Here is a 24,977-nt window from a genome sequence, read left to right on the forward strand (position 1 = left end):
GGTTGCATGTTTCGCTGTCGACTCTTGCTAAAATGAACACCCATTTACTCAGTGAGAGTCAGGTGATGCTTCTGTTGATTGGAAACGGCCTCCAATTCTAAGCAGACAAGCTGTTCGAAGAATAAGTCCACTCATCATAAAACCACATCCGACACAAAAAATACCTTAGTTGTATTCATTACATGCCAATATTGGCAAGAAAGATTTAAGGTTCACTCCATCATATCCAATAATTCGTAACGTTGAGGTTCAATATGTAGAAACATCGTGAGCATAAAAATGTCACTTTATTTACACAACTCTGCATTATGATCAAACATGCACACATGCAACATATGTCCTTTCAACTTGCATTGTATGTACATGCAGGATGTGCCTCAGAAATCTGTTCATTAATAACAAAGCTAACTGGATGAAATTTTATTGTATAGAGCTTAATCTGCCATTTTTTAATGTTCTTGGTTTATCAATCTCTTTCCTGTGGCCCCAGAAAGCGTGAAAGGTATGGTCTCTTGAGCAAGTTTTGAGCTTCATATCTTGACTTATAAAATAGTCTACATTGTTCCACACAGAGGACAGATTGCAAGGAAAGTAGTTTCCAAAAATTTGCATGCATTTGATAAACGAAAAAGATACTGTATTCGAAAATTGGAGATCAACCTCACAAAGTCCATCGCATCATTTTTTTTATGCGTAAAAAACCGATTTAAGTGCTGGAAGCCAGCCCATACTAGCGTTGTTATGCTGGAGGGAGCTTTCAGTGCAGGAAATCAATTACTAGGTAATCATCATTTTACTGTTTTCTTCGTAGCAATATATTCTCCAATGCCTGAAATAAACAAACGAGTTGCTTTAAATTTATCTGATATGAAGTCGTGTTTGGGTTTTGGGGTTTAAATTATACAATGCATAAATTTCATCCAGTTAACTTTATTATTAAAGTAGATTTAGATTTCTGAGGAGCATCTCGCCTTCATTATGTTAAAAACGCTTCACTTCTGCAAGGCAATTAATAAATATAGTACATCATGGCAGCTAATTTGTAGCAAAAAAAAAAAACTATGCAGTGTGACACCTTAGAGCACCATCTGCACAATACTGCAATTAACAAACTACTGAATTAGCAATTGTTGTGGTGTGCTTTGTACATTGAAGCTTAGCCACATAACACACAGCTCAGGGCATAGGTGCATTTCTGCAGATCCAAATAAATTGAAGGCACAAAGAAGCTTCAACTAATGCACACTTCTGAAAGTTTGGACTCTGCAACACCTTTCATGCAGCAACAAAAAATAAATTGAAGGCACAAAGGAGCTTCAACTAATGCACACTTCTGAAAGTTTGGACTCTGCAACACCTTTCATGCAGCAACAAAAAATAAATTGAAGGTACAAAGGAGCTTCAACTAATGCACACTTCTGAAAGTTTGGACTCTGCAACACCTTTCATGCAGCAACAAAAAATAAATTGAAGGCACAAAGGAGCTTCAACTAATGCACACTTTTGAAAGTTTGGACTCTGCAACACCTTTCATGCAGCAACAAAATAATGACAAAACAAACAAGAGGGGAAAAAAATAGCACTGCAGGCTAAGTAAGGCCCAGGTTACCAACTATTGCTGCATTCTTGTTTTTTATAAAATCTAACAATCTTATCGCGCATCTAAAACATCTTGAAATACACCTTTGAAAGTGTGAGTGTAAACATGTTTTTCAAGTACAGTACTCAAATTGGTCAGTGCAGAGTGGAGGCATTGTAGCATTTTTGTTGATCTTAAAATTAAAAAAAAGTCATTCAAGGCCACGACCATTATTCCCTACCCAAAAGATTGTAGATACTATGATAAAAAATTTCAGTGAACTTGATTAGCTTTGTACATTTGGCTTCAAGACCGAACAGAAACATCAACACAATCGCCGTCTTCGATGCCCAGATCCTCTGGCGTGCTTCTCAAATCTACTTTTTCACCATCAAACTTGTACACAAGCTTGGAGAAAGGAAGCCCAAGTTTCTGTGCAAACACTCTGGCTCCTACTTGCAAAGGCTCATCCTGCAGAAGACAAAATCATCATAGTTGATAAAAGTGCCTGCACTTGAGAGAGAATGTTGATGGTAGACATGGCACAATACTCGCAACAGAACTCCAATCACCAATATCTAAAGTGCAGAAAAGCACTACTTGTCAAAACACTGTAACCTTCGGGGAGCTGTGGCTTCTAGTGGTCAGAATTGATGGGAAGACACAGGACCCTCGAAGCGAAATAGGCGAGATGGATCACATTAACTTTTCCGCGCGTGGTATTGAGGTGTTGTTGCTGGAATTAAATGCGTCAAAGGCTTGTGGCCCCGACGGCTTGCCAAACAGACTTTTCCAACTCTGTGCAACATCAGTCGCGCCATATTTAAAGATAATTTATGACAAATCTCTAGAACAGTCCTGTCTTCCGGTCGAGTGGAAAGTTGGGAGCGTTGTGCCGATCTATAAGTCAGGCGCACGCAGTGAAGTAGCGAATTACCGGCCAGTGTCCTTGACATGTGTTTCTTGCAAGATTTTAGAGCATATTTTGTATACTACAGTTGTAGCGCATATTAATAAACATTAATTGTTTAATCCAGCTCAGCACTGGTTTCGGAAAGGCCTTTCCTGCGTTACACAATTAACAGAATTTACACACGACATAGCAGAATCCCTCGATCATCGACTCTCAGTAGACTGTGCTTTCTTGGACTTCCAGAAGGCATTTGACACTGTACCTCATGCTTCCTTAATTGAAAAACTTGGAGCTTATAATATACATCCGCAGGTTATATCTTGGATAAGATCATATCTCGCATCACGAAAGCAGTTTGTCATTGTTAACGGGGCTCAATCTCAGATCGGGAGTGTCACGTCCGGTGTACCCCAAGGATCTGTGCTGGGACCACTGTTATTTCTATTATATATAAATGATATAACTGATGGTATCCAGTCTCAGATGCATTTATTTGCCGATGACTGCGTGCTATACAGGGAAGTAAAATGCATTGATGATGTTGCTGTTCTCCAACAAGATCTAGAGAAAATCAACGAGTGGTGTACAAAGTGGCATATGAAGTTAAATGCAAAAAAAACTGTGTACATGACATTTACCAGAAAAAAATATCCACACACGAGCAGTTATAATCTGAACAGCGTACCTTTAAAACAAGTATCAGATTACAAATACCTAGGTGTTTATTTTACATCTTTTCTAAGGTGGCAGAGACACGTTGATTACGTTGCAGCCAAAGCTGGGAAAGTGTTGGGCTTTTTGCGTCGCAACGCCAAAACTTCTCCCGTACCTACTAAAGAATTATTGTACAAAACCAATGTTAGACCACTGCTTGAATATGCCTGCACAGTCTGGGATCCCCCAGCAAAGCGAGATATTGATAAATTGGAAAGCATTCAAAACTTGGCTGCTCGGTTTGTGTCAGGAAATTACTGCAGGACTATTGGGGCGGAAAGTATAAAGGAAACACTGAATTGGGAGCATTTAGATAATCGTCGACGTAAGATGCGATTGAAATTCTTTCATGCTGTTTACCATGGTTGTGTCGGGATTGAAAATACAAAATATTTGCTTGCACCTCACTATGTCTCAGACAGAGTTGATCATATGTTCAAGGTACGGGAAATCGCATGCAAGACTGATTTATTTCGATTGTCTTTTTTTCCTAGAACAATCCGCGAATGGAACCAATTGCCGTCAAACATTGCCTCTTATGTCTAATGATGTTTTCTTTTCTATGTTAGCATAACCGCACTCAAGTTTGTTTCAATGACATCTGTATTTTTGTGACTGATTGTGATTAGTGGTTATTTTTATTAGTTGTGTGACTGACACTGTATGTATTTTTTTTTATCTTTTATGTATACCCTCCCCCACTGTAATGCCTGTTAAGGCGCTGTGGGTAATAAAATAAATAAATAAAAAAAACCTCATAGGCAAGTCTGGGCCACCTACAAAGCGTGAACAGCTGGTCCCTCAGTGAACTAAGCCCATGTATTCTGTGCCTCGCTGAGCCCAAAATTTGTACACCTCCTTGAAATTTTAAAAACCCTTGATTTTGAAAAGAAAGATTCAAGAGCCCTTGAAAACTGTGGTCGGGGACAACTTTTGAACATTCATAGCAGCAAACTCTGCATGGGGGCTATGTCATGCACACTGTCTATCAGGAAACAATCCCACACATTTTATTTTGAAAGTGTGACTAAACGATCGCAATGTGGTGGTTTGCCCACAGACACCAATGACAGGCTTGATTAAATCAACGCTGCCATCGTGGAGCCAGATCAAGCAACCAAGCTCTGCCACCATTTTATTGTTTTGCTAGCTGGTTCATACCAAAGCCATCATATGGCTCCATTTTAAAGCCATAGGCTCTAGAAATGCCTGGCAGAAAGCAGGTTCTAGCCATTTCACTTTAACATGATGAGCATCTTTGGTTGAAGGCAAACACTGCTACAAAGCGATTTACATCATTGCAATGCAGGGTTCGTACAGGTCTCGCAAACAGAAATTCAAGGATATTTAAGTACTTTCAAGGCCCTGCCAAAGCTTTTTCAAGGGTGCAGAGCAGCATCCCATCTAGCAATTTTTACTATAACAATGTTTCCAAGACACTATAGCTAGACTTCGACATAATGAAGTTCGTAAAATTGGCACTTCGTCATATTGAAATTGGACATTTTATGCGAATAAGTAGAGTTGCTGAGATATTTTTCTTGCATGGAAGGGGCCGTAAAGCTTTTCGCATTATCGGACAACCTGAAAAAGAAACTTTCATGAGGAAAAAAGTTTTTTTTATTTGAGAGTCTGCGACCAAATATCGCTTTCATGCCGTGCCGATGCCTTTACATCGATGGTATAAAACGAAGCTTTCGCATCCACTCCGCCACCGCGGCTGATAGCGTCGCCCGTAGTGAGATGAATTTGTACCCACCACAGATTAACTTCAAAGACAAGGCGCAAGGGTCGCTTGAATAAGCAAGAGCGAGCCGCCGCACCCGCTTTTGTGCCATGCACCCAATGCAGCAGAATTTCGCCGCATCGCCAGCCTCGCGCGCCTTTCTCCTGTATCCCTTCCACTCTTCCGAAATACAAGTCCAACAGTGCCGCCGCCGACGACGAAGGGGTGGAATGGAGACGGGAGTGAGCGCGATAGGGTGTGAATGTGACGAAGGCGTGCCGCGCGAGTCAAAGGTGAGTATGGTGAAGGTGTGTGGCACGCAGGTGTGTGCAATGTCTCATTCCCCCCCCCTCCCCCCTTTTTTATTGTACCATTGTTTCTAAAATATAAATGGCAAGTTTGATGGATCCACGTTGATCCATCATAAAAAGCTGGTCACAAAATTGGTCTTGGACTGCATTACTCAAGAAATTCAAGGGTTTTCAAGGGGAAAAAAGAATTACAGGACTTTCAAGGACCTTGAAAACATACTTTTCAATTTCAAGGGTTTCAAGGACCTAAGCACACCTTTGTGAAAGTAAACTTAAGATAGTGACTTTAATACCCTCTTTACACGGGCACTCTCAACTGCCATTGAGCTAATGGCAGTTGATGTCAATGGCACCTTACCGAATTTACACGGCAACTCCAACTGTCATTGACATCTCAACTATCGGCCTCAACGGAGGTCGAGGGTCTCAGTTGACAGTCCCTGAACGGAGACGGGAAGATGGCAGCCTCCGTGGATGAAAACGTGCTACCCGCAGCTGCCGATGCTGCGAAGCGTTTCGTGTGGACAAGGTCCATGACGGACATGTTGCTACACGTGTCTCGCCAACTAAAAAATCTAACGGCTCCGACTGGATCGTCTAGATTCACGTTGAAATTTTTTCCATTAGGTATGTTTTGCAGTCTAAGAAAGAGAAATGTTGCAGCGCAATAATAAATCAAACAGATTTTAAAGATAACCATGCAAAAGTAGCGAGGAAATATGCAATAATTTATCGCAAATTACTCTCGATTCAGCGCGCTCACGTGATAGCAAAATTTAACCCAAAAGTCCGTGTAAGCGCAGTTAACAGTCATTCACTTCAATGCCAGTTTGAAAGTTCAACTGTCGTTGATTTCGATGGTCGTTCAGGGTGACCGTGTAAAGAGGGTATAAGAGCTTAAATGTGTATCCAAACCAGCAGCTGCTTAGCAGCAAGAAATTGTAGCTATAAAGCAAATTTCACTACTTTTCAGTGTATTAGTTGTTCGGTCTCACACGTGCTCTTGGAACAAAGGAACAACATAGTGCAAACAATCAAAAGGGCATTTATTGCACCTTTCATAAACTAATACCTGCTAGCTGAATTACTACGCCGATGGATGCGCGACAAATTAAGGAGGACAGACTCACCACGACTAGATAGAGAGCGAAACCAACGCCTAGTCGTTCGCGCGTACGGTCACGCCACGTGTTCGAACAATCGTGTTCGTCTATCCCGGTGCCCCACTCCCGACGCCTTGCGAGACAGTCTCGCAGAGTGCATCGGCGCACGCGCGGGAAAGGTCCGCACTGCTCGCCGACCCCATGCCAAAGAGCCGCAGACAAAGAGCCCTTTTGCCCCCAAGTAACCCCACCCCGCCATTAGGTGGCGTTAGCAGCGCAACACCCGCGCAATCTCTCGCAATATGCCACAACCACACCGACCGCTGCCGCCGTAAAGCCACGCAGCGAAGCCGGATTACAGGAGATGGGAGCCATTCAGGGAAAATAAACATCAGAGGGCGCGCGAGAGTTGCACATCGCCACATAGTACGAACAAGGTTTGTTTCACCCTCGTATTTTGGCCTTCTGCATCCTTTAATTTTGAGACAACCGTTCTGCATGAATCGTGACTGAACCACTACAGCAGAGTTCTGTTAATTCGATCCCGACCGAAGGTCTCAGCCAGCACCCATACAATACTATGGGTCCAAACTTCCATTATTTCAATCTCAAAATTGGCCTTTGCCGGATAACTCGAACTTCACTTGTCAGCTTCGCCGCAATACAGCCGTGTTATGTGGTGAAGCATATCAAGAATGGAAAGGGGTCACTGTCACAGGACATAGTACAAGTTTCTTAATTATACAGGTGCGCACGCGCCATCTCTGGACACAGTACGAGCACCTAGATGCCTAATAAGCATACTGGCAGTCCAGAGCTGTTTCCGATGTTGCTGTGGCCATTTGAGTGTTTTCCCCGCCATGCATGCCTCGTATAGGAGACCATTAACAAGGCCTAGTACACGTTCGTTAATTATGCACGTGCAAAGGCGCTGTTCACTGAAAAGCAAAGAAGTACGATCTGTGTTTTGGGAAAGCTAGAGAAAAGGAAGGTGATTAGATGAAAAAGCTCCAAAAGTCGAGGGTATGTGTAGCGGCACGCCCTAAGCGTGCTCCTGATTGCAGCACCAGCACGTGTTGCGCAAGACACGCGAAATAAAGACAGATTGCACCTCTGCATTCGTTGCGTGCTGACGTGCATTCCGCCGCTCGTATACACACGGCTGTCTATAGGCGACGTATATCGCGACCACTATAGCTTGGTGACCTGGACATACGCAAGTGCTGGGTCGGCAAACAACGGTACTCAACAGCGACCGCAGTCAACGGTGAGCAACGAGAACCATTTCCTCGCCATTGACATGGAAGCAGTCGCCTACCTCGATGACTTACTTGTGGCTAGCTCATCACCTGAACAGCATGCCGTTCATCTGCGATTGCTTTTTACACGACTCCAGGAACACGGCTTGACCATTAACACAGCAAAGTGTGTTTTCGGCGTCAACAGTATCGAATTTCTCGGCCACCTCGTCACACCTGAAGGAGTCCAGCCCCTGCCGCAAGAGATGGCTGGATGTCTTCGCATCGCACAAAGACGTGACATGATGAAGCAAGGTCTCTGCTTACGACGACATCGTAGTTGGACGGTTGTCGTGTGGGCGTTCGTCTGCGACCAACGCCCACACGACACAGGTGCCGAAGCCGCTCGATGTAGTCAGGCGGTGACAGGCGGGGTGACAGGCAGGCAGGGTGACAGGCAGTCAGGGGTGACAGTCAGGCAGGCGGTGACAGGGCGAAGGGAGGTGCCATACACTGATTCAGCTGCAGTGCACCCGAGGTCTTCTTTAATCGCCGAGCGAATTTCGAGAAGCTCGTCAACCCATGAAGTTCGGGCGTTACGAGCGATGAGTGCAGTGGGGGTCTTTCCAAAACTCTGAATGCCTGCCGGTAAGCTTATTAGGCAATTGGACATGGCGCATGTGCATGTAAAAATTAAGGAACACTTGCTATGTCCCGTAACAGTGGCCCCTTTCCTTAATTGGTATGCTTCACCACATAACACATCTGTGATGCGGAGAAGCTAACTTTAAAAGCAAATACTGTTAAGCGAATCAACCGCACGTTTTAACGCCTTTATCTACCTTTTTTTTAATTCAAAGCACCGGATAATTGGACCTCTTTCGTCAGTCCTGTCAGCATCGATTTAACAGAAATCGACTGTACAATCATCAGACTTCTCAAAAAGAAGAGTGCGTCAGAAAAAAAATGCATAATGTAAATTCAAGGAGCATTAAATCTTGTACTCTAGTGTCGCAAAATATGATGTAATTATTACTTGGCAGGCGTCGCATGTTCAAACCTATTCTGGTGACGTGTTCCTGCAACCAACAGCCACAGCGCACTGCTTGCACTGAGAAAAGTATGTTGCAGACTGTAAACAGAAAGATGCATAAATAATATGCGATTTGATGCAACCGTATGTCCACAAGTTGTAGTTGTAATATATATGATGTAGTTATTCCGCAGAAAGTATCACAGATCGAAAACAGCTGCATTGCAAAACGCTGAGACAACCGCGCTACATGGGTAGCTTCCACAGCATTGCCGACTAAGTAGAAAACTGAGAATATTGCAGGCAATATCAGACGGTAAGCCCTTCTAGCTACCACCACAACACAATGTATAGCACACAATAGCACAGCTGCAGTAAAATGATGGGCAATCTGCTTTGTTCTTGGTTAAATCACCTAGTTCAGACCTCCACAAACAGTTACAAATTATGATGCACTGACAATAAATGCATCAAGGTTACATAATTTTATTCCAAAGTGCTGTCGACTCTATTGAAAGGAGGTCAAGGTGGTAGGATGATCCTTGTGCATTTTCTAGTGAGTTCTTGTAATTGCGAAGAAAATGAATTTCGTCATTGTTTACAATCAGCCACGTTGAGTTGTTTAATAAAATGATCTTGAATCACTGTTCCAAACCACAAGCACAAGTCAATTATTGATACGAGAGCATCAAATGGCCTATTGACCGACAAAGCCAGCGTATGTAGTAGCGAAACAGCACCTAAATTCCCACTGGCTGCGACACCACGTCACGTGTGCGCCTCGACGGAGCAGAGCAGATGAAAGGGACCACCTGCTGCAGCACCAAGTGTGGCGTGAGGGGAGAGGGCATCGCCACGACACCACATCACCCTCGCTCTCGGAAGCCTGTGTTATCCGCTCATTCCTTGTTCGCGTGAGCTCTCGCCTGTGTTCTAACTTCGCCTCGGTAATCCCTATAAAGGAATTAATGTATAAAAAACAGAATAACTTCGAAAAGAAAAACGTTGGCAATAGTGAGTCTCGAACCTACAACACCACGCTCAGAAGCCAAGATTCTTACCCACTGGGCTAAACCAGTGCTTCCCAAATAGCAGGCCTGTGCACTCTGCTTTATGACATCATGCTAGTTGGACCGAAATTTCCATTGCCAAGCCCAGCGTGGCGAAAGCAGTGACGTCAAAATCACTGCGGCTTACTCAGGAAAGTATCCATTATATTTTAGGCAGTCGAGCAAGGCAGCATGACACCGCGAATCGGAGTGCACCAGCCCTGTGATAACTAAGAGGCGTTGGCCAAGCGTTACAACGTGCTTGCTTGCCCGCGAGGCGTTCATATCTCGAAGGACCACTCAATGGCGTTAAATTGGTCATTAATGCTTTCGCATTCACAACTCAAAAGAGGTGCTTAGGTGTCCTCGGCTTTTTAGCTGCAGGCATTACCAGAAAGGAAAGACTTATTGTAGCGAAAGCTACACTGGCCGCATTCTCGCCATTTCGCTGTGGCCGGTGACAGCACCGCGAGCTTAGCCGTTGCCTAGCAACTGCCGCAGCTGGCAGCGTTTCTTTCTCTATGGTCTGACCACCCCGCGGCGTCTTACCAGCGCCTGACCGCGCTGCAAGCGTCTGTTATGAGTCTTTGGCCCGGCGAACTGCTTCACTGGCGAGGGTCCGGAATGCCAGGCGCGCGAAGCTAGCGTCGGAGACTGAGGAAGAGCTAGCCGTTCAGCTCGCAAAACGCTTGGACTTGTCGGCTTATAATTTATACCTGGCTTATATCGATGAGTGTATGCCTAAGTATAATAATTACAGCTAAATCAAAGGCTAACCAAGTGAAACCAAGACTTAACCAGGCTAAACCAAGCTTTCGGTTTGCATATCCAGGGTTAGCTGAGCTAAGCCGCAGCCAATTTTTCCTTCACTATTGCTGACAGAAGATGACGCATGAAACATCCCGTCAAACACGGTTGTGCCTTTTGTAAAGTGGTCATGTGCAGCACTACTCTGCCGTCCCAAGTGAGCTGGAGTCGCATTGGGTAAGCAGAGGTTCAAATGACTCGCAGCTCAATGTTTTAAGCGCGAAGCACTTTAGGGGACCGGGCTGTGGTCGGCGTCCATCACGTGTGATCAGTCGTGATCACGCTCAAAAACAAGCGCTCAAAACAGGATCAAAATAAGTGCAGAATTGATCAAAACCGGTTCAAAATAAACTAACAGGATTCAGAATAATTAAAAAAACAGGAATAATGAAGCATTAAAGTGCACTTATTAACAGATATTCGTCAAGATCGCTTCAAACTATCATCAGCAAAGGCTTTGGCTCCATGTGCACGGTTTCCCACCAGTTGTGCCTTAGCACAGGTGTAAAACGGATGATGGATTGCTAAACACAAGATAAAACAAGATAAACACAAGGAAAACACCGACGCATCACTGCTTCGCACTTCCCCAGATTTCACGCTAGTGGAGCTGCATTAGCGCTGGATTTGAAGTACACAAATGCAGGATGCAGTATTTTCTTCTGTAAATTTCCTTCTCATGATCAGGGTCCTCCGTGAATAATTGACCTAGATAAACATACTTCTCTACACACTATAGAGGTTGACTGGCGATCCTGAATTCTGGTTCCCTTGCCAGGCTATTGAACATTATCTTTGTCTTCTGCATATTAGTCTTCAACCCCACTCTTACACTTTCTCGGTAAGATCCTCAATCATTTGGTGTAATTCGTCCCCATTGTTTTCTTTCTTGCCACTACTGGACTAAACTAGTAAAAGAAATTGCTTACAGAAATGTGTACACCGTTACTGGATGGGACAAAAACTAAATGATAACATTGCCATAGAGGTGTATGTGGTTAAACAATGCAACAGACAAAGGCTTACACAGGATAAGCAATGAGTATAACATGGCACTTGTCTTGGGCAATCTTTTGCTCTTTACCTATCTGATGCACTGTTCAACCTTGATAAATGAAAACCAGCTCTCAGTTCAACTGCACAGATTAGTGACATGACATGTGTCTATAGAAAATTTTGCACCAGTGACGTAGAGGAGAAATGCACATCGCAGAGTTTTTTCATTATGATCTTTTTAGGCGTTAAATGCACAACTTCAGGGAAACCGCAAGTCTGATAAAAAGTCTATCTTCTGAAAATTCTAACACAAAAGAATATTTTTCACAAATTGTAGGATAAGAATTGTAGTATGACTACTGTATTTACTCATATAATGAGCATACTTTAAAAAGTTGTGAAATGATGGGGGTACATTTAATATGCAGGATAAATTTTATGGGAACTTTTTCAAAAGAGCAGAAGTTGAAAAGCAAGACAGTAATGATTAAAAAATTTAGCAAGTGGTGGTATACACATCCCCTAGTACTATTTGCAAACAGTGACAGCTTTCCAGTGTTTAGCTTTTGGAAAGCATAACATGTCCAATTCATAGCAAACAGCTTATGATGCTGCTTCCACCAGTAGCGCAGGCAGACTTCATCAACATCGAAACGCCTTCTGGCCGCGATTCTCATGCTCCACCCCATACTCCACAGCCTTTGACTGACTGTATAACTGGAATTGTGGCCCGTCGCCCACAGAAAAATCCAAGACAGGCAGAAAAGCATGCAACAGACAATGCTGCCCTGCCAGGAAACGATTGCCTTTTGAAGCAAAAAAAAAAAAAAAAAAAATTTAAAGCATGCTCCCACACTGTAGGAATATGTGTTGGAATAGGAATAGGTGAAAGAACGTCTGTCCTGTTCACTTTGTCTCTTCCCTCCCGTAATTCCGCTCAACGACACTACATGATGCACCTACTGGTCCAACAGTCTACGCTTCTGAATAGGTATAAGTTAAGCTTTGATGAGCCAGCAAGGCAAAACGGCACATCAAAAGAGGAAATGTGTGGCGGGCAGACGAAAGTGTCCCGTAACAACAATCTGCCACAGTGGCATGCCCTGCTGAGCAAAGGCAAGTTTTATTCAGGGGCAATATTCTCGAGTGATCACTTTCAGCGATACTACCACCTTTACAAGTTTGCAAGACTTGGAACCGAATGCGTTGAAGGAGACATCTAAAAGTGCTCCTGACATTGTGCAAAGATAGCGAGCTTGGCACAGTGGAAGAAATGCCGTCAGCCATGTATGCAGACACATCTGGTGCGAAGTCGAGCAAAACCTCACAAGAGTGATCATGTCCCTGATAGTGACGTATACTTGGCAAGACAGCCAACGGTGACCACTGCAACCACCGCAAATCGCGGAGAGGTAGGCAAAGAAAGCCTCACTTTAAAATAGGGCTAACATATGGCTTATGGTTCACTCGCTAATAGCTGCGCAACTGTCTATGCATCGCTTTGATGGGCTGTCGCACTGGCACCGTGAGATAACTCCTGGTGGCATGAACTACCATCACCAGCCAGAGTGAGTGAACCAGGAAACTACAGCACAGCAATTTGTTTACGATACTGCACGCGACCAAAGTCGGACATGCAATTATTACGAAGGGGGAAAAAAATTCTAATTTTAAAAGGCAAAGTTGGGGGTGCATATATTACACAAGTAAATATGGTATAACACAATCGAACCTTATAAAACCTTAGCCATGGGATTAGAGTTGTGTGTTTTAGCATAACTTCATTCACAATCAGCCAGAGATATCTACCAAATGTTATCTTTTCACATGTGATGGAGTGTGCATATGCACAAACTAGGATAATAAGACCACGCATCACACTCTGTGCCTTAACGCCCTCCCTCTATTGTGGCACCTTACACTTGATCATCTGACCCACTAGCACACCTCAACAGCTTAGCACCATCGCAGAGTGGAACAAATTACCGGATAGAGTTGTCAGCGAGCGTAACCCCATTATCCTTAAACAGCTGCTTACTGATTACCTCAAACTCTAACCTTATAATGACCGTACTGTGTTTTCCTTCTTTTACAATTGCCGTTTCATATTGGGATTTTTATGTTGATTTGATTTCGCATTGTATTCAGTGAGCCGCCAAGTTTTTATTTTTTTCGTTGTTTTCTTTTTCTTTTTTAGTTGCGTACTTAAACGAAATCAACAGGCTGTAGGAAATTGTAGCCATGTCTTTATTCCTATTCCTACCTTCTGTAACCCCCCCCCCCCCCCACTCCCCTTATGTAATACCCCGACAGGGGTCCTTAAGGGAATATAAATGATGATGATGATGTTCGTATAGAGGTTGGCCTTACTGCACAGCATAGACACCTAGTGGTTAAGTTTCACTGTCTCATGTTATATTCGAAACCATGCTCTAAATATAACATCAGGTGCATTCTTAGGATGGCAATTATACAAAGAAAATAACTATGTTACATTTATGCATTGGGTACCTGGTGCGTTATGAAAATCATTGAGCAACCACAGATTTTAATACATATTATCAGATTAAATCATTCGTCAAATTTGCAAGGAAACTTGGATGAGTAAGCGATGTCTAAACGAAGATTTCTTGCAGCCGCGTACATTTTCTTACATAGGCGTAACACTTGCAGAGTATAATACGTGTGTATTATACTCTGTGTATTAGTCACAAGCACTTACCAGAGCTGTTTGAATGTTTTCTGTGCTGCGTTTGTTGGCGCACTGGAACTTCAATGTGATCATCTTCTTTGCTTTGCTTGAAGGCTCCCCCCCATACTTCCTGACGATGCATTCTGCAGACATCCAGAGTGACAGTACTTCAACATATTGCTTTTTTTTTTTTTAGATGGCAGCTCTTCAAACAAACACAGCCACAACTTTAGAGCTGCAAAGTGCTGCAAGCAATCCCACTCCCTCGTATAAAACCTGTCTCAGAAAAGCACCTTTATGTTTAAAAATATACGAAGGACTGGACCACTTAAAATCCAGCCTGCACAATCCTCTATCGCTCCTCTTTCTCTGGGATTGTGTGTGCAAGGTGGGAACTGATAGTGTGGCACTTTCCTTAGGCTTTCAAGCCAACGCCCCCTGGTAATATTATGATGCCAATCATAATAAATCTTTACCAAGCAGCATCACAGCTTCCACTCTAAAGCTACTTGCTAGAGCACAAGCAGTAATTAAGAAAGAAGGAAGAACAGCTACAACGTTGGAACTAACCTAGGATATCCACTGCTGACAAAGCGAGGCTCTGTGGTGTGTCCTCGGGCTGCACAGGTTGCTCCTTTGCAAGGAGCATCACTTGAGATATTCCCACACTGTACTCTTGAGCCAGCTTCTCCAAGATCTCAGCAAAGGGTGTATGCTGTTTGGAACAATGGACACCAAATACTGCTTTACACTGGTCACACAAGACCACAACCCATAACATGGTACATTCCCCTCCCTCCCTCTTACTCATAACAAAAAGGCAACTATAAATACTAATTAATTTTTTTTTATGGTCCAGTCTTAATGAGATGGATATAAGTAAGCTCCAATGAATATGGTAAGTTCATTTTTTTCTACTGTTTTCCATTACCTAATGCCTACCCTCCATATTTATTCTGACAGTAGATATACTTTCATTGGCCATTGTTTAAACTTATACTTTTGTTACTGTATTTCCTATTATATTTTCTTTAACTTTTCAATAATTAGCTGATGTTCAATGTCTTCATGCCGCCCACCTTATATAGTTTTTTCAGGCACTTAAGGAGAAAATAACATTGTACAAATGAAAAAGTAAAATAATGTGTAAAAGAAGTTAACAGCAGTGCCTGTAAATTTACACTTGCTGCCAACTGTAAGCAATTTCAACACTACACTCGATTAACTGCTGCAGCCCTACTTGAAACTTAACTATGCCCAGACACTTCTAGTAAGAAAGGCAAAAAGCAAGGGTATAAAGAAAACTTACTATAGTTCCCAATTTGAATGTGCCATGTGAAATCCCACTCACATGTAAAAAAATACACAGATAAACCTGACAAATGTATTAAATGACTGCACTGGTGAATATCAACTACCACCAACAATAAAGGTGCCCATTCACCAGTGCACTGATGAATACTGGTTTGCATGCGTAATCACAACTGCACGTGAGCTGCTCAAAGTGTACCATGTCCAATAAAGCAGCTACATTAGTAATACTGCTGTTTCCCTGGCGCTATCAAGATAAGCTTTTTAAGGCTGTTCTTAAAGTGTCACTAAGTGAACTATTGAGTGTAGCTGGATTTGTAGGTCACATTTGTGAAACTTCAAATGGGTTGTTGTCTTGACCTGAGCAGAAATTTGGTACACCAGGAAGGACGTGAAACAAACAAACAATAGAAAAGGCAGTGATGTCACACTGAATTTATGACATCAGTTCATCATTACATCAAAGGGTTGGGCAGGATCTGGTGTAAGCTGACAAGTAAAACACGATGACAAATCATGCAGGAAGCTCCACCGTGTACAATTGAGTTCAGCATCAAATGGAAGTCTCATACATTTATCAGGGGTGGGACTGCCCAAAGTCATTTTGGAGCAATTTTTGGAGCAAGTAAAATTGCATTTTGGAGCAGTTTGTAGCAGGCCAATCTGAATTTTGGCGGAATAATGGAATGTGGCAGCACGCTTCAAAATCCAGATAAAACAGAGAATAAACCAACACAAAGCGCGTAGTAGAAGCACGCTATGTAGCTATAGCGCACTAGAATATGGAAGAATGTGTCGAGTGGCGTCACGGCGTATGTTTTCCTGTAAAGCCGAAAACATTGGTGGTACTACAGTCGAACTATATATTCCCGCGCCGACGCTCATGATGATAGCGGAAATTGTTCTCAAATTATGCGGTCCAATCGACGCGCTTACATAATTTCTGGGTTACCATATGTCACCGCAGACCCAGAGAGCGGCAATCAACCCTGGACCGGTATAATGTAAAACTATTCCAATGTGTCTTTATTACGATAGCAATTATATGGACACTCCAGGCGCATTTCAGCAGTCGTCGCCGTGATGTTCCATATAAAGTCCAGGGGCGATAACATCGTCACCGCATGCCGTATGCTGTATGTGCGAGTGAAAGCGTGCAAGGGTCTGGTGCTCACCCTTGCACTACCCAGTTTCAGTTTTACCCCCAGGTCAACGAGTGAGACGTGTTCATGTTTACCTGTGCGCGCGTGACACCATGCATGCTTGTTAATTTAGTAAGCGAATGTTTACAAGTTTATACGGCCGATAAAACTATTATCCTTACTTCGTATGGCTGTCTACTACTTTGCTATCGCAATTGATGCTTCGCCTTTCAGGCCAAAACTGTGACTTTTTATTCCAAATCTGCCTTTAGCCCTTCACGATATGTCAAATGGCTCAGGCCTAGCCCATGTGGGCATAAAAACAGATAGGAATATTTTTACGGTATACCTGCCCTGGGGACAGATACACCCGCCCGCTGAACCCGCTGCAGCGTGCGCCTCCCTAATATCTAGTTCGCTCGTAGTGCCCTGAGCCCGCATTTTGTTATTTTTCCCTCAATTAGCGCCGCTCGGTCCACTCAACCGTATTCTAGAATACTCTAAATACAGCCACCCTGGCCGTTCCGACAGCAGTGACAACAGCCGAGAGTGGCCGCGCACGTGCCAGCCACTTGCCGGAAGCGCCGAAAAGTTCAGTGTTATAAGAGCGAAAATCACGAGAAACTGCGGGAGGCGCCGCCACGCGGTCTGCGGAGTGTGAACAACAGCACTCTTTTTCAGAGACCGAATCCGCTCGCTGTTTGCAGCCACTACCGGAGCACACGTACATGCCGAAGCCGTTCTGGCATAGCGTGGCGCAATTTCGGTCAATTTTCCGTTTGGCGCAGTTATCTGCATTTGTATCAAAATGACGCAATTGGCACAGGAGTCTCACCCCTGATTTATGTGTATGAAGCATTCTCTTTAACATATATTTCAACACTCCATAACCTCATGGAAGTCCCCTATTTCTTCTTAAATATGTTTAAACTGTGCCTAGAAGGTATCTTTTGTGATAACGGCACACATACCATTCCTTTGTAGATTTTACAGTTGCACAGCACTCACAAATGGTGTAATTAAAGACTGTTCTAGGGCTATGCTGTCCAGAAAACTACAACTAAAACCACAAGAATGCTTTAGCACAAGATTATCAGCTAAACTGTCACCCAGGAGTCACAGATCAGCAGAACAAGGTCCTACAGTATTACTAGTTGGCAGAGTTACATCGAGATTGAGTACACAAATTGCTCAATGAAGGCAGCTTACAGGTGCTATGGAGTATCTCAACATCCTGGACTGGCACTGTACCATGAAGACCAGGTCGTCGTCTTCTTCGTCTACCGGCAGGGAAGGACATTTGTCCAAACACACCACGCTGTCGGATGAGTCGTCGGACAGAAACTCCTCGCAACCGATGCTCTCCAGCATCTCGAGTTTCCTGCAATAAGCAAATGTGCACAGCACAGTGAAGTGTACTGCACAGGCATGAGGTGCCTTCGTATTGTGCATGGAAATATTGGGTGCACTATATCCTCCAGAGACCCCTTCCACGTTATATTGCACAATGCCTTCAACCCTTCTAAAAATAAATACTGTAGTGATTGTGTAACATATTCGTCTTAGAGGTGATGCCAGATGTACACGTAACTGTGTGGAAACGGTTTAGTCATTTCTGCTGCCAGCTTTCGAGAAAATCTACACTAATTTGATCTATATTGTGTCATCACAGGCGACGAAAAGCACCCGTGAAGCGTGCTTTGCATACCTGCCAACCTGTGAAACAATAAGATGGTACAGCGGCAGAATATTGGAATCTCCACCACTGTGAAATGCAACAACAGAGCGAAAACAGCAAATGGAGGAGTGATGGCATTGACTATATCCGCGGCTATGGCCGCTCGATTCAACTCCATTATGATAAGAATGATAGCATGCTTTAGGTTTTTGGTTTCAGTTTTACTAGTGAGGCAGCTCTTATGCTTCTATGACACAGGATGGCGCAAAGGCCTGCTCTCAGTGCAAAGGGTGCAGCTGTTCCACTACTGTTACTTTGCCCACGCGCATAGAAGTGTTGCTTCTGCCATCTGATAGTGGTACTTAAACCCTTAAGCGCTTTATTATTCTGACTAAAAGTGACCTTATTTTGCCTCTTTTTGTTAGGGTATATGTATTTCCCAGCTGCCCTTTTTGCTCAGTACCTCTAAACCATTGTCAATCAATTTACTTCAACTTCATATTTGAAAACCTAATTGAATTCTTCATTAAGCAATAATAATATATATATATATATATATATATATATATATATTACAGTGGAACCTCGTTGCTACGATTCTGCGTAATATGTTTTTCGGGATCATACGTTCTTTTTTTTTTCTTTCCCCTATAATACGATTTGGTTGGATGATACATTGGATGATACGGTTTATTTTCCGGTTTCCGTGATGATCATATCAACAAGGTTCCACTGTATATATGTATATATATATATATATATATATATATATATATATCATTGCTACTAGTAACGATATGGCTGTAAACGAGAAAAAGGCTGTATTTTACGATGCTTCAAAATCAGCTATTCTGTGAAGCGAAGTTTCACACCAAAAAGCTTTCCACCCATTGTTCCACTGCTAAGGCCGATCATGAAGTGCGTAAAATTTCATGAACCATGGAACAGTGCACAGAACTTTGGCACAGGGCTTAGCACCAAGTCCTAGTTTCCTTTCAAAACGTCCCGCTAAAAGTCGGCCAAAGAGTGCAATTTCATAAATGTGATCTTTGAGCACTGACAAAGTGCTGCCACCTATATGTAGCAGACAAAAAATTAAGTGAATGCGCACCGTTCGTCCAGATTGCTTTGAAAACGGAAATACTTTCGTGGACAAGCTGAGCTTGCCCTAAAGCAAGGTTTTCCAGTATTGCATCGACCGCCAAACGCGCTTAAGAAGTCAAAGAAAAATATGTTTTTCATGTTCATAACATATCAGTTAGTACTGAATTGAAAGGCAGTTATGTCCCCGAGGTGTCCCCAGGTTGAAGGAGGATGTGCGTCAAGCCCTGTGTAATGTTTTGCTGCCATATCTGCGTGGGAGACCACACTAGTCCAGTAGTACTGGACAGCTATGGCAAAGTGAAATGTATGTAGTCTGCAGTCTTTTTCCAAGTAGCAGTAAGAACATTAATTTAAAAGCATACAGCAGTCAAGAGGTGGGAGTGAAGTCACTTTCCAGCAAAATGATCTTAGCCAGGCCAAGTATGCATGAAGAGGTGGCCCTGCGACCTCCCTTCGTCCCAGACCTCTCCCCGTGCAATGAGGTGTTGAAGCTCCTTTATACGCTGCAACATGGAGCACTCCTACACAAAGCACAGCCAAATGGAGATTCTGTCTCCAGCCGCAAGTAAGCCTGCTACAATTTATTACAACCATTCTATGTTCAAGTGAATAGCAGCCCCTAATTATTATGGACCCATCGAAAGCTTTTACAACCAGCTGCCCTGACTGATGCTAACCATCCTCATTACATTACAGACTTGAAACTGGCCAGAATGCGAAGCTGATTAGCCTACCCACATAAGAGAACACAAATAAGCGGGTGGCTGACATGGCCAAGTGCAACGACCTAACTGAAGGTATCAGCCTCAACTATAGATGGTGCATAAGATAAGAGTATATAACAGCCTGTTCTTCAAAACTTAATCAAAGTGAACTGCGTACAAGGAATTTTAAATATCTCATGCAGTGGTCAGTTGAAGGGGTCGAGCACATAAAACGATTTCAGGAAATATAAGTGATACTAAATTAATAATGGGAAATTTTGAAATTATGTTTTGTAAATTTGACTAAGTACTGTGTGGGCTTGCCTTTTTACAAGCAATGACACTGGAACCGTTAGAAGCCAAGCACTAGACATTGGTGGCGACATACAGTTATCACTGATCAGGTCCCTTCAAATCACCAGCCATAAAACAAAGCTCGGTGCTTGACACCATTTTCCGACAGAAATGCATGTCCGTGGAAAATGTCCCTACGGTGATGAACTACAGACACCCCCATGCAATAATTTCAGCTTTCCACAAGTAAAAACGTCTGAGCTAGCTATCTGATGGTTCAAAACAGTAGCCTGAGAAAGCAGGCGATGGATCACATACTATTTTATGCACAGCAAGCAACGCCACAAAACACACAGCTTCCGCAACACTTCACACAGTATATGAAACTAGCTACTGCAGGGAACAGACACTGCAGAGAGCAGCAAAAGGATGAGAGGAGAAAACAAGTTTATCTGCAGAGTTTCTCTGCAATTCACGTTAAAAATGGCAGATACAAGTAAGCAATTGTGGTGTCTGCTGCTTTCATCGGCGCATTTTCTACACTAGTAAGTCACAATAGAGGGTTAATATAGGTAATAGGAAGGGGAGAGATGAGAATATTCAATGTTCCAGATAAGAATTGAATACCTCTATTGCAAAGCAAAGTATTCAATTTAAGAATTGTATATTCAAATATGACCAAGTATACAGGGTTACAACTATTCTTGCAGTGCGCCTGACATAAAGAACAATTTATGCATCTGGTCCATCAGCCATTTCAAATGCCCACTATAAGCCAATTGGGTACTCTCAGACCTTTTTCACTTTTTGCTCATTACAAACTTCACAGCCAAACAGACTTCCAAGCAGCACTGCAGGTAATCAAGGAGAAAAACAAAAAGGGAAAAAAATTGGTCAACTTTGCTTTTTATGTTTCTTTTCCGTCTCTAGATGCAAAAAAATCATTTGGTATTCAACTCTATATTCAAAGTGTGTGCTTTTAAAATATTGATATATGGCAAGAATGTTGCATTTAACATACTTTCCCCAAAAATGATAGATGAACCTTACCTTATCTTAGCACAAAGAACTATAAAGGTATTTGAGATGTAATTTTTTCTTGGTAAAATTTGCAGTTGAACTGAAAAAAAAAAAATATACATATATACTGTAAAAGAAAAATTCTTACTTCAACATTTCTTGTGTTTCTTCTGAGGGTGTGACAATCGTTTCATCAGCAGTAGCAGACTTTCCTCTTCGCCTGCAACGCTTCCTTGGACTGCTTCGTGGTGTGCTGCCTTGGGATCTGCGAATGAGACCAGTTGAGGAGTTTAGCATGACGTAGGTTGCTGCACTATGTGCATAAGCATGTTTTAAATAGACTTTGCATTTCAAAAAAGATGGGTGTAAAACTCTATGACATCGCAAGTGCTTCTCACATTTAAAGGGTAGTTATGACAAATTTTGTTAAGCAGTAGCATAAAGAAAAAAAAAACGCTCAACCTTGCACTCGGCCGCGCAACGCTTGAAACAGCGAAGTTGGGCGATCGTAGCCCAGCATTTTCGGAAGTGCGCGCGAACTTTTCATCTTATTACTCATGATGATGATAATTTCTTTTTGTGCGTCTCGGACTTACTGCCATCACTGCGCGTTGCATAGCGCAGCTTGCAACACCGACACCGCGTTCCAGGAGACCCGCTCCGTGAATGCATCTCTCTCTCGCTCTCATAACGCGCAAAACCTCTCCACCTCGCAGAGCAAGAGCGTACGAATGCGCCAGCTGTGGACAAAGACAACAACGCTTGAACGCAATCTAATGGTTTGCATAAATGCATGTTCTGCAAGCGTGGCTGTATAGCCTAGTGGCTACGACGCTCGCTTTGGGACCGGCGGTGCGCAGGTTCTAATCCTGTCTCGGCAAGAAAGTTCATTTTCTTTTCTTTCTTGGTAGTTTCTTGCTATGCACCACAAATTACGGCTGGTTTAAGCAGCTTTGCTGTTAAAAAAGCTCTTGAAAACAGGGGCATGCATGGCACGAAAGTAATTATTTGACAGTCAGAGGTTTCTTTTTGTGTTGTTATGCAAGAACTGGCAATGAACAGATTCATAAAGTGAAGGGTGAATTCAATGAACCTTACACACAGCAACCCCCTTATTTACAAACATGTAGGGGTGTACGAATATACTTTTAACTAACTTGTGCACATCCCGGCTCTTGCCATCTAGTAGTGGCGTGTGTAAGTACGCAGCGCTGATACTCATACAAAATTCACTGATGCTCATATGCAGCATTGGGGCACCGAGCACGATTGCTTCTCTGTTGGAAATTTTTTTCTCCAAATATTGGGCTGCCAAGTTGGGGGTGCGGCCCTTACACCAAGTCTATATGGTAGTTTCTAATTATTTCAAATTGCCAACGGTGCACAATCAAGCATAAAATGAGAGCAAAATTTCATCTCAGCAGCTATAGTAAGCATAAAATACAATATGTTACGAAGTGGAGCCTGCTATGTCGCTGAGGGAGCTAGACTTGGCTAAACTGCCACATTTCACAAACATCTATGATTCCTGAGCATGCGAAAAAGCTGCTTAACTGCTAATGCACCATTTATGCTTTTTATAAACAATGGTTCATAATGTGCAGTGTAAAGACAGACACTTGCTAATGTTGTGAACATACTAGAATGTGAAGATTGTTTTCTATTAATAGTGATAACATAACTTCATTATTCAAGAAATATTCAATTAAATTACCTTGCTATGCAGTATCATTTGATGTTCTACAAAGCATTAGCAGATGCACCAAAGTGTTTGTGCAAGGCGAGCAATTGTGAATGTGGGACATCAGAAGACTGCAGGGAAACAATGACAATGGTGACAATACTAGCATGACGGCAACAGCGTGGCGACCGATTTTTGTGCCCTCCAGCAAAGAAACATTACCTTTTTTTTTTTGCTGCCACGAGTGGCCCTGAAAGCTGTACTAGGTTGCATAGCGTCTACGTAGAGCTAGGTACTACGGGGAAAGGATTGGGGAATGTGAACTGATCCCAAAGGCAGTGCAGTCTAACACAATATCTCAAAGTGCTAGCTGGCGCGAGGGAAGATTGGAAGAAACTAGCAGAAACTAGCACGCTGTTACTTTTAATAAATAAATATTCAACTTCTTGCTATACGATATGACGCATGCAAACAACAGTGGTAAGGTTGGCTATTATTCGCACCTTCCTCTCCATCGTTCGTGCCCTAAAGGAAACTGGCTCACGCACACGTGCTTGTGCTATGCAACGTGATGCATGCACTAGTCATCTTGAAGGAGCTAGTTGGCTGTGCCATGACAGATGCATGTGTGTGTGGCTTAATGGTTCGAGCATTTGGGTGTTGTGCTGGGAGTCTGTGGTTTTATTCCAGCATAAGGGAACATTTTTTTATTGAAGATGCCTAAGACAATGCGAGACAGGAACCTACCTACCTACCGCAGGGTGCCTGGAATTTTGAAAAAAATGCTCCACATTAAATGTGCCTTCTGGCTCCATTGCTCTGCACTGTTACAAGGTGTACCTGCAATTAGCGAACTAGCCCAAATTTGCTCACTGCATAAATTAGTGTCACGAATTAGAGGTGAATAAGAAAAGAAGTACTTACAGAACTATACAGTCGTTATCATCATCTGGACACTGCTCAGACACAGCATTTGCCTTTGTTGTGCTTATGGGTGCACTGGTACGGTTGCCTTGAAACAGATAAATAGGGTTTGTGTGAAACAAGTCCTGTTACTGAATACACTACATGGTTAAAAATCGCATGCAATTCCCGTTTGAATATCCAAAGCCAGCTGCAAGATAACACGCTAAATAAACGTTGACCTGGGCAGGAAATTACAGCGATAGCGGGAAACAGAGACATACTAAAACAAGTGGCAAAATAACTGATCTTATGCGCGTATGTACGTACATATACCTCGAAAGTATGGCGTAATAGCGTTCACATTCAGACATTTCCAGCCGCATTCGTAATGTCTCAACTGCTAAGGTGTATACTTACATGCAGACTCCTGTATCTCATTTTGCATGGCCAATAGCACATCCTTATTGAAGATATTTGACCCAAAAAGATCTCTCTTTTCCATGACAACGTTCTTTATGTCACGAAGGTGGCCTTTCGGCTTGTCCGGCTGTTCTTCTTTGAAGTCAAAGGCGCGTTCGTTCGGAGGGGCAGTTTGCTTTGGCATTTTCCTCTTGCGAGCTAGAACAAAAATCACAGGTGCAATTAACCGACAACGGGAAACGTCTGCCACAAGCGCGCGAAACGGTGCACGGTTGACTGGACCGACCGCATAAACAGCGCGCGCAACTGCTTAATTCAAAACTGTGATGCTCATAACTTACGCATGGTATCAGTTCCGTTGTCTTGATATCGCGCTGATAGTGAGGAAGGGATATCAGTATCTCAGTCAATAATGGCTTTGCATTTACACCAGTTAATGGACGAGAGACGCTACGCTAACCCAACGCACACATATGACCCGCGACGCTGGCCGCGGACGCTGGTCATAGAATAAAGACGCTGGTAACAGACGCTTCCCAGAACGAATACTCCACAT

At 43.0% G+C, this 24,977-nt stretch overlaps 1 protein-coding gene across 2 annotated transcripts; it reads right to left on the reverse strand.

Moving 5' to 3' along the window:
• Nucleotides 1–1,781: 1,781 nt before the first annotated feature.
• LOC119446685 (NFATC2-interacting protein) lies at nt 1,782–24,967 on the reverse strand. Of its 2 annotated transcripts, XM_037711186.2 has the most exons (8): nt 24,763–24,966; nt 24,419–24,619; nt 24,020–24,107; nt 21,563–21,679; nt 17,824–17,995; nt 14,732–14,876; nt 14,192–14,304; nt 1,782–2,050 (listed from the first exon to the last, which is right to left on the reverse strand). In XM_037711186.2, exons 1-8 carry the CDS (start codon nt 24,764–24,766, stop codon nt 1,886–1,888), a joined length of 1,005 nt encoding a protein of 334 aa, XP_037567114.1. In that variant the 5' UTR covers nt 24,767–24,966; the 3' UTR covers nt 1,782–1,885. The 2 variants fall into 2 exon arrangements, with proteins under 2 accessions (XP_037567114.1, XP_049520288.1); XM_049664331.1 differs by lacking the exon at nt 14,192–14,304 and having other exon boundaries at nt 1,916–2,050; nt 24,763–24,967.
• Nucleotides 24,968–24,977: the final 10 nt, after the last annotated feature.

Source organism: Dermacentor silvarum, chromosome 3, assembly GCF_013339745.2.
Source record: "Dermacentor silvarum isolate Dsil-2018 chromosome 3, BIME_Dsil_1.4, whole genome shotgun sequence".
NCBI lineage: Eukaryota > Metazoa > Arthropoda > Arachnida > Ixodida > Ixodidae > Dermacentor > Dermacentor silvarum.

What these genes read in the sequence shown, in the direction of transcription:
- LOC119446685 (XM_037711186.2), bottom strand. An exon ending in GATAACGACTGTATAGTTCT is followed by an intron (nt 21,680 to 24,019) that starts GTAAGTACTTCT and finishes TCTCATTCGCAG; the next exon opens with ATCCCAAGGCAGCACACCAC. An exon ending in GAAACACAAGAAATGTTGAA is followed by an intron (nt 17,996 to 21,562) that starts GTAAGAATTTTT and finishes TGCTTATTGCAG; the next exon opens with GAAACTCGAGATGCTGGAGA.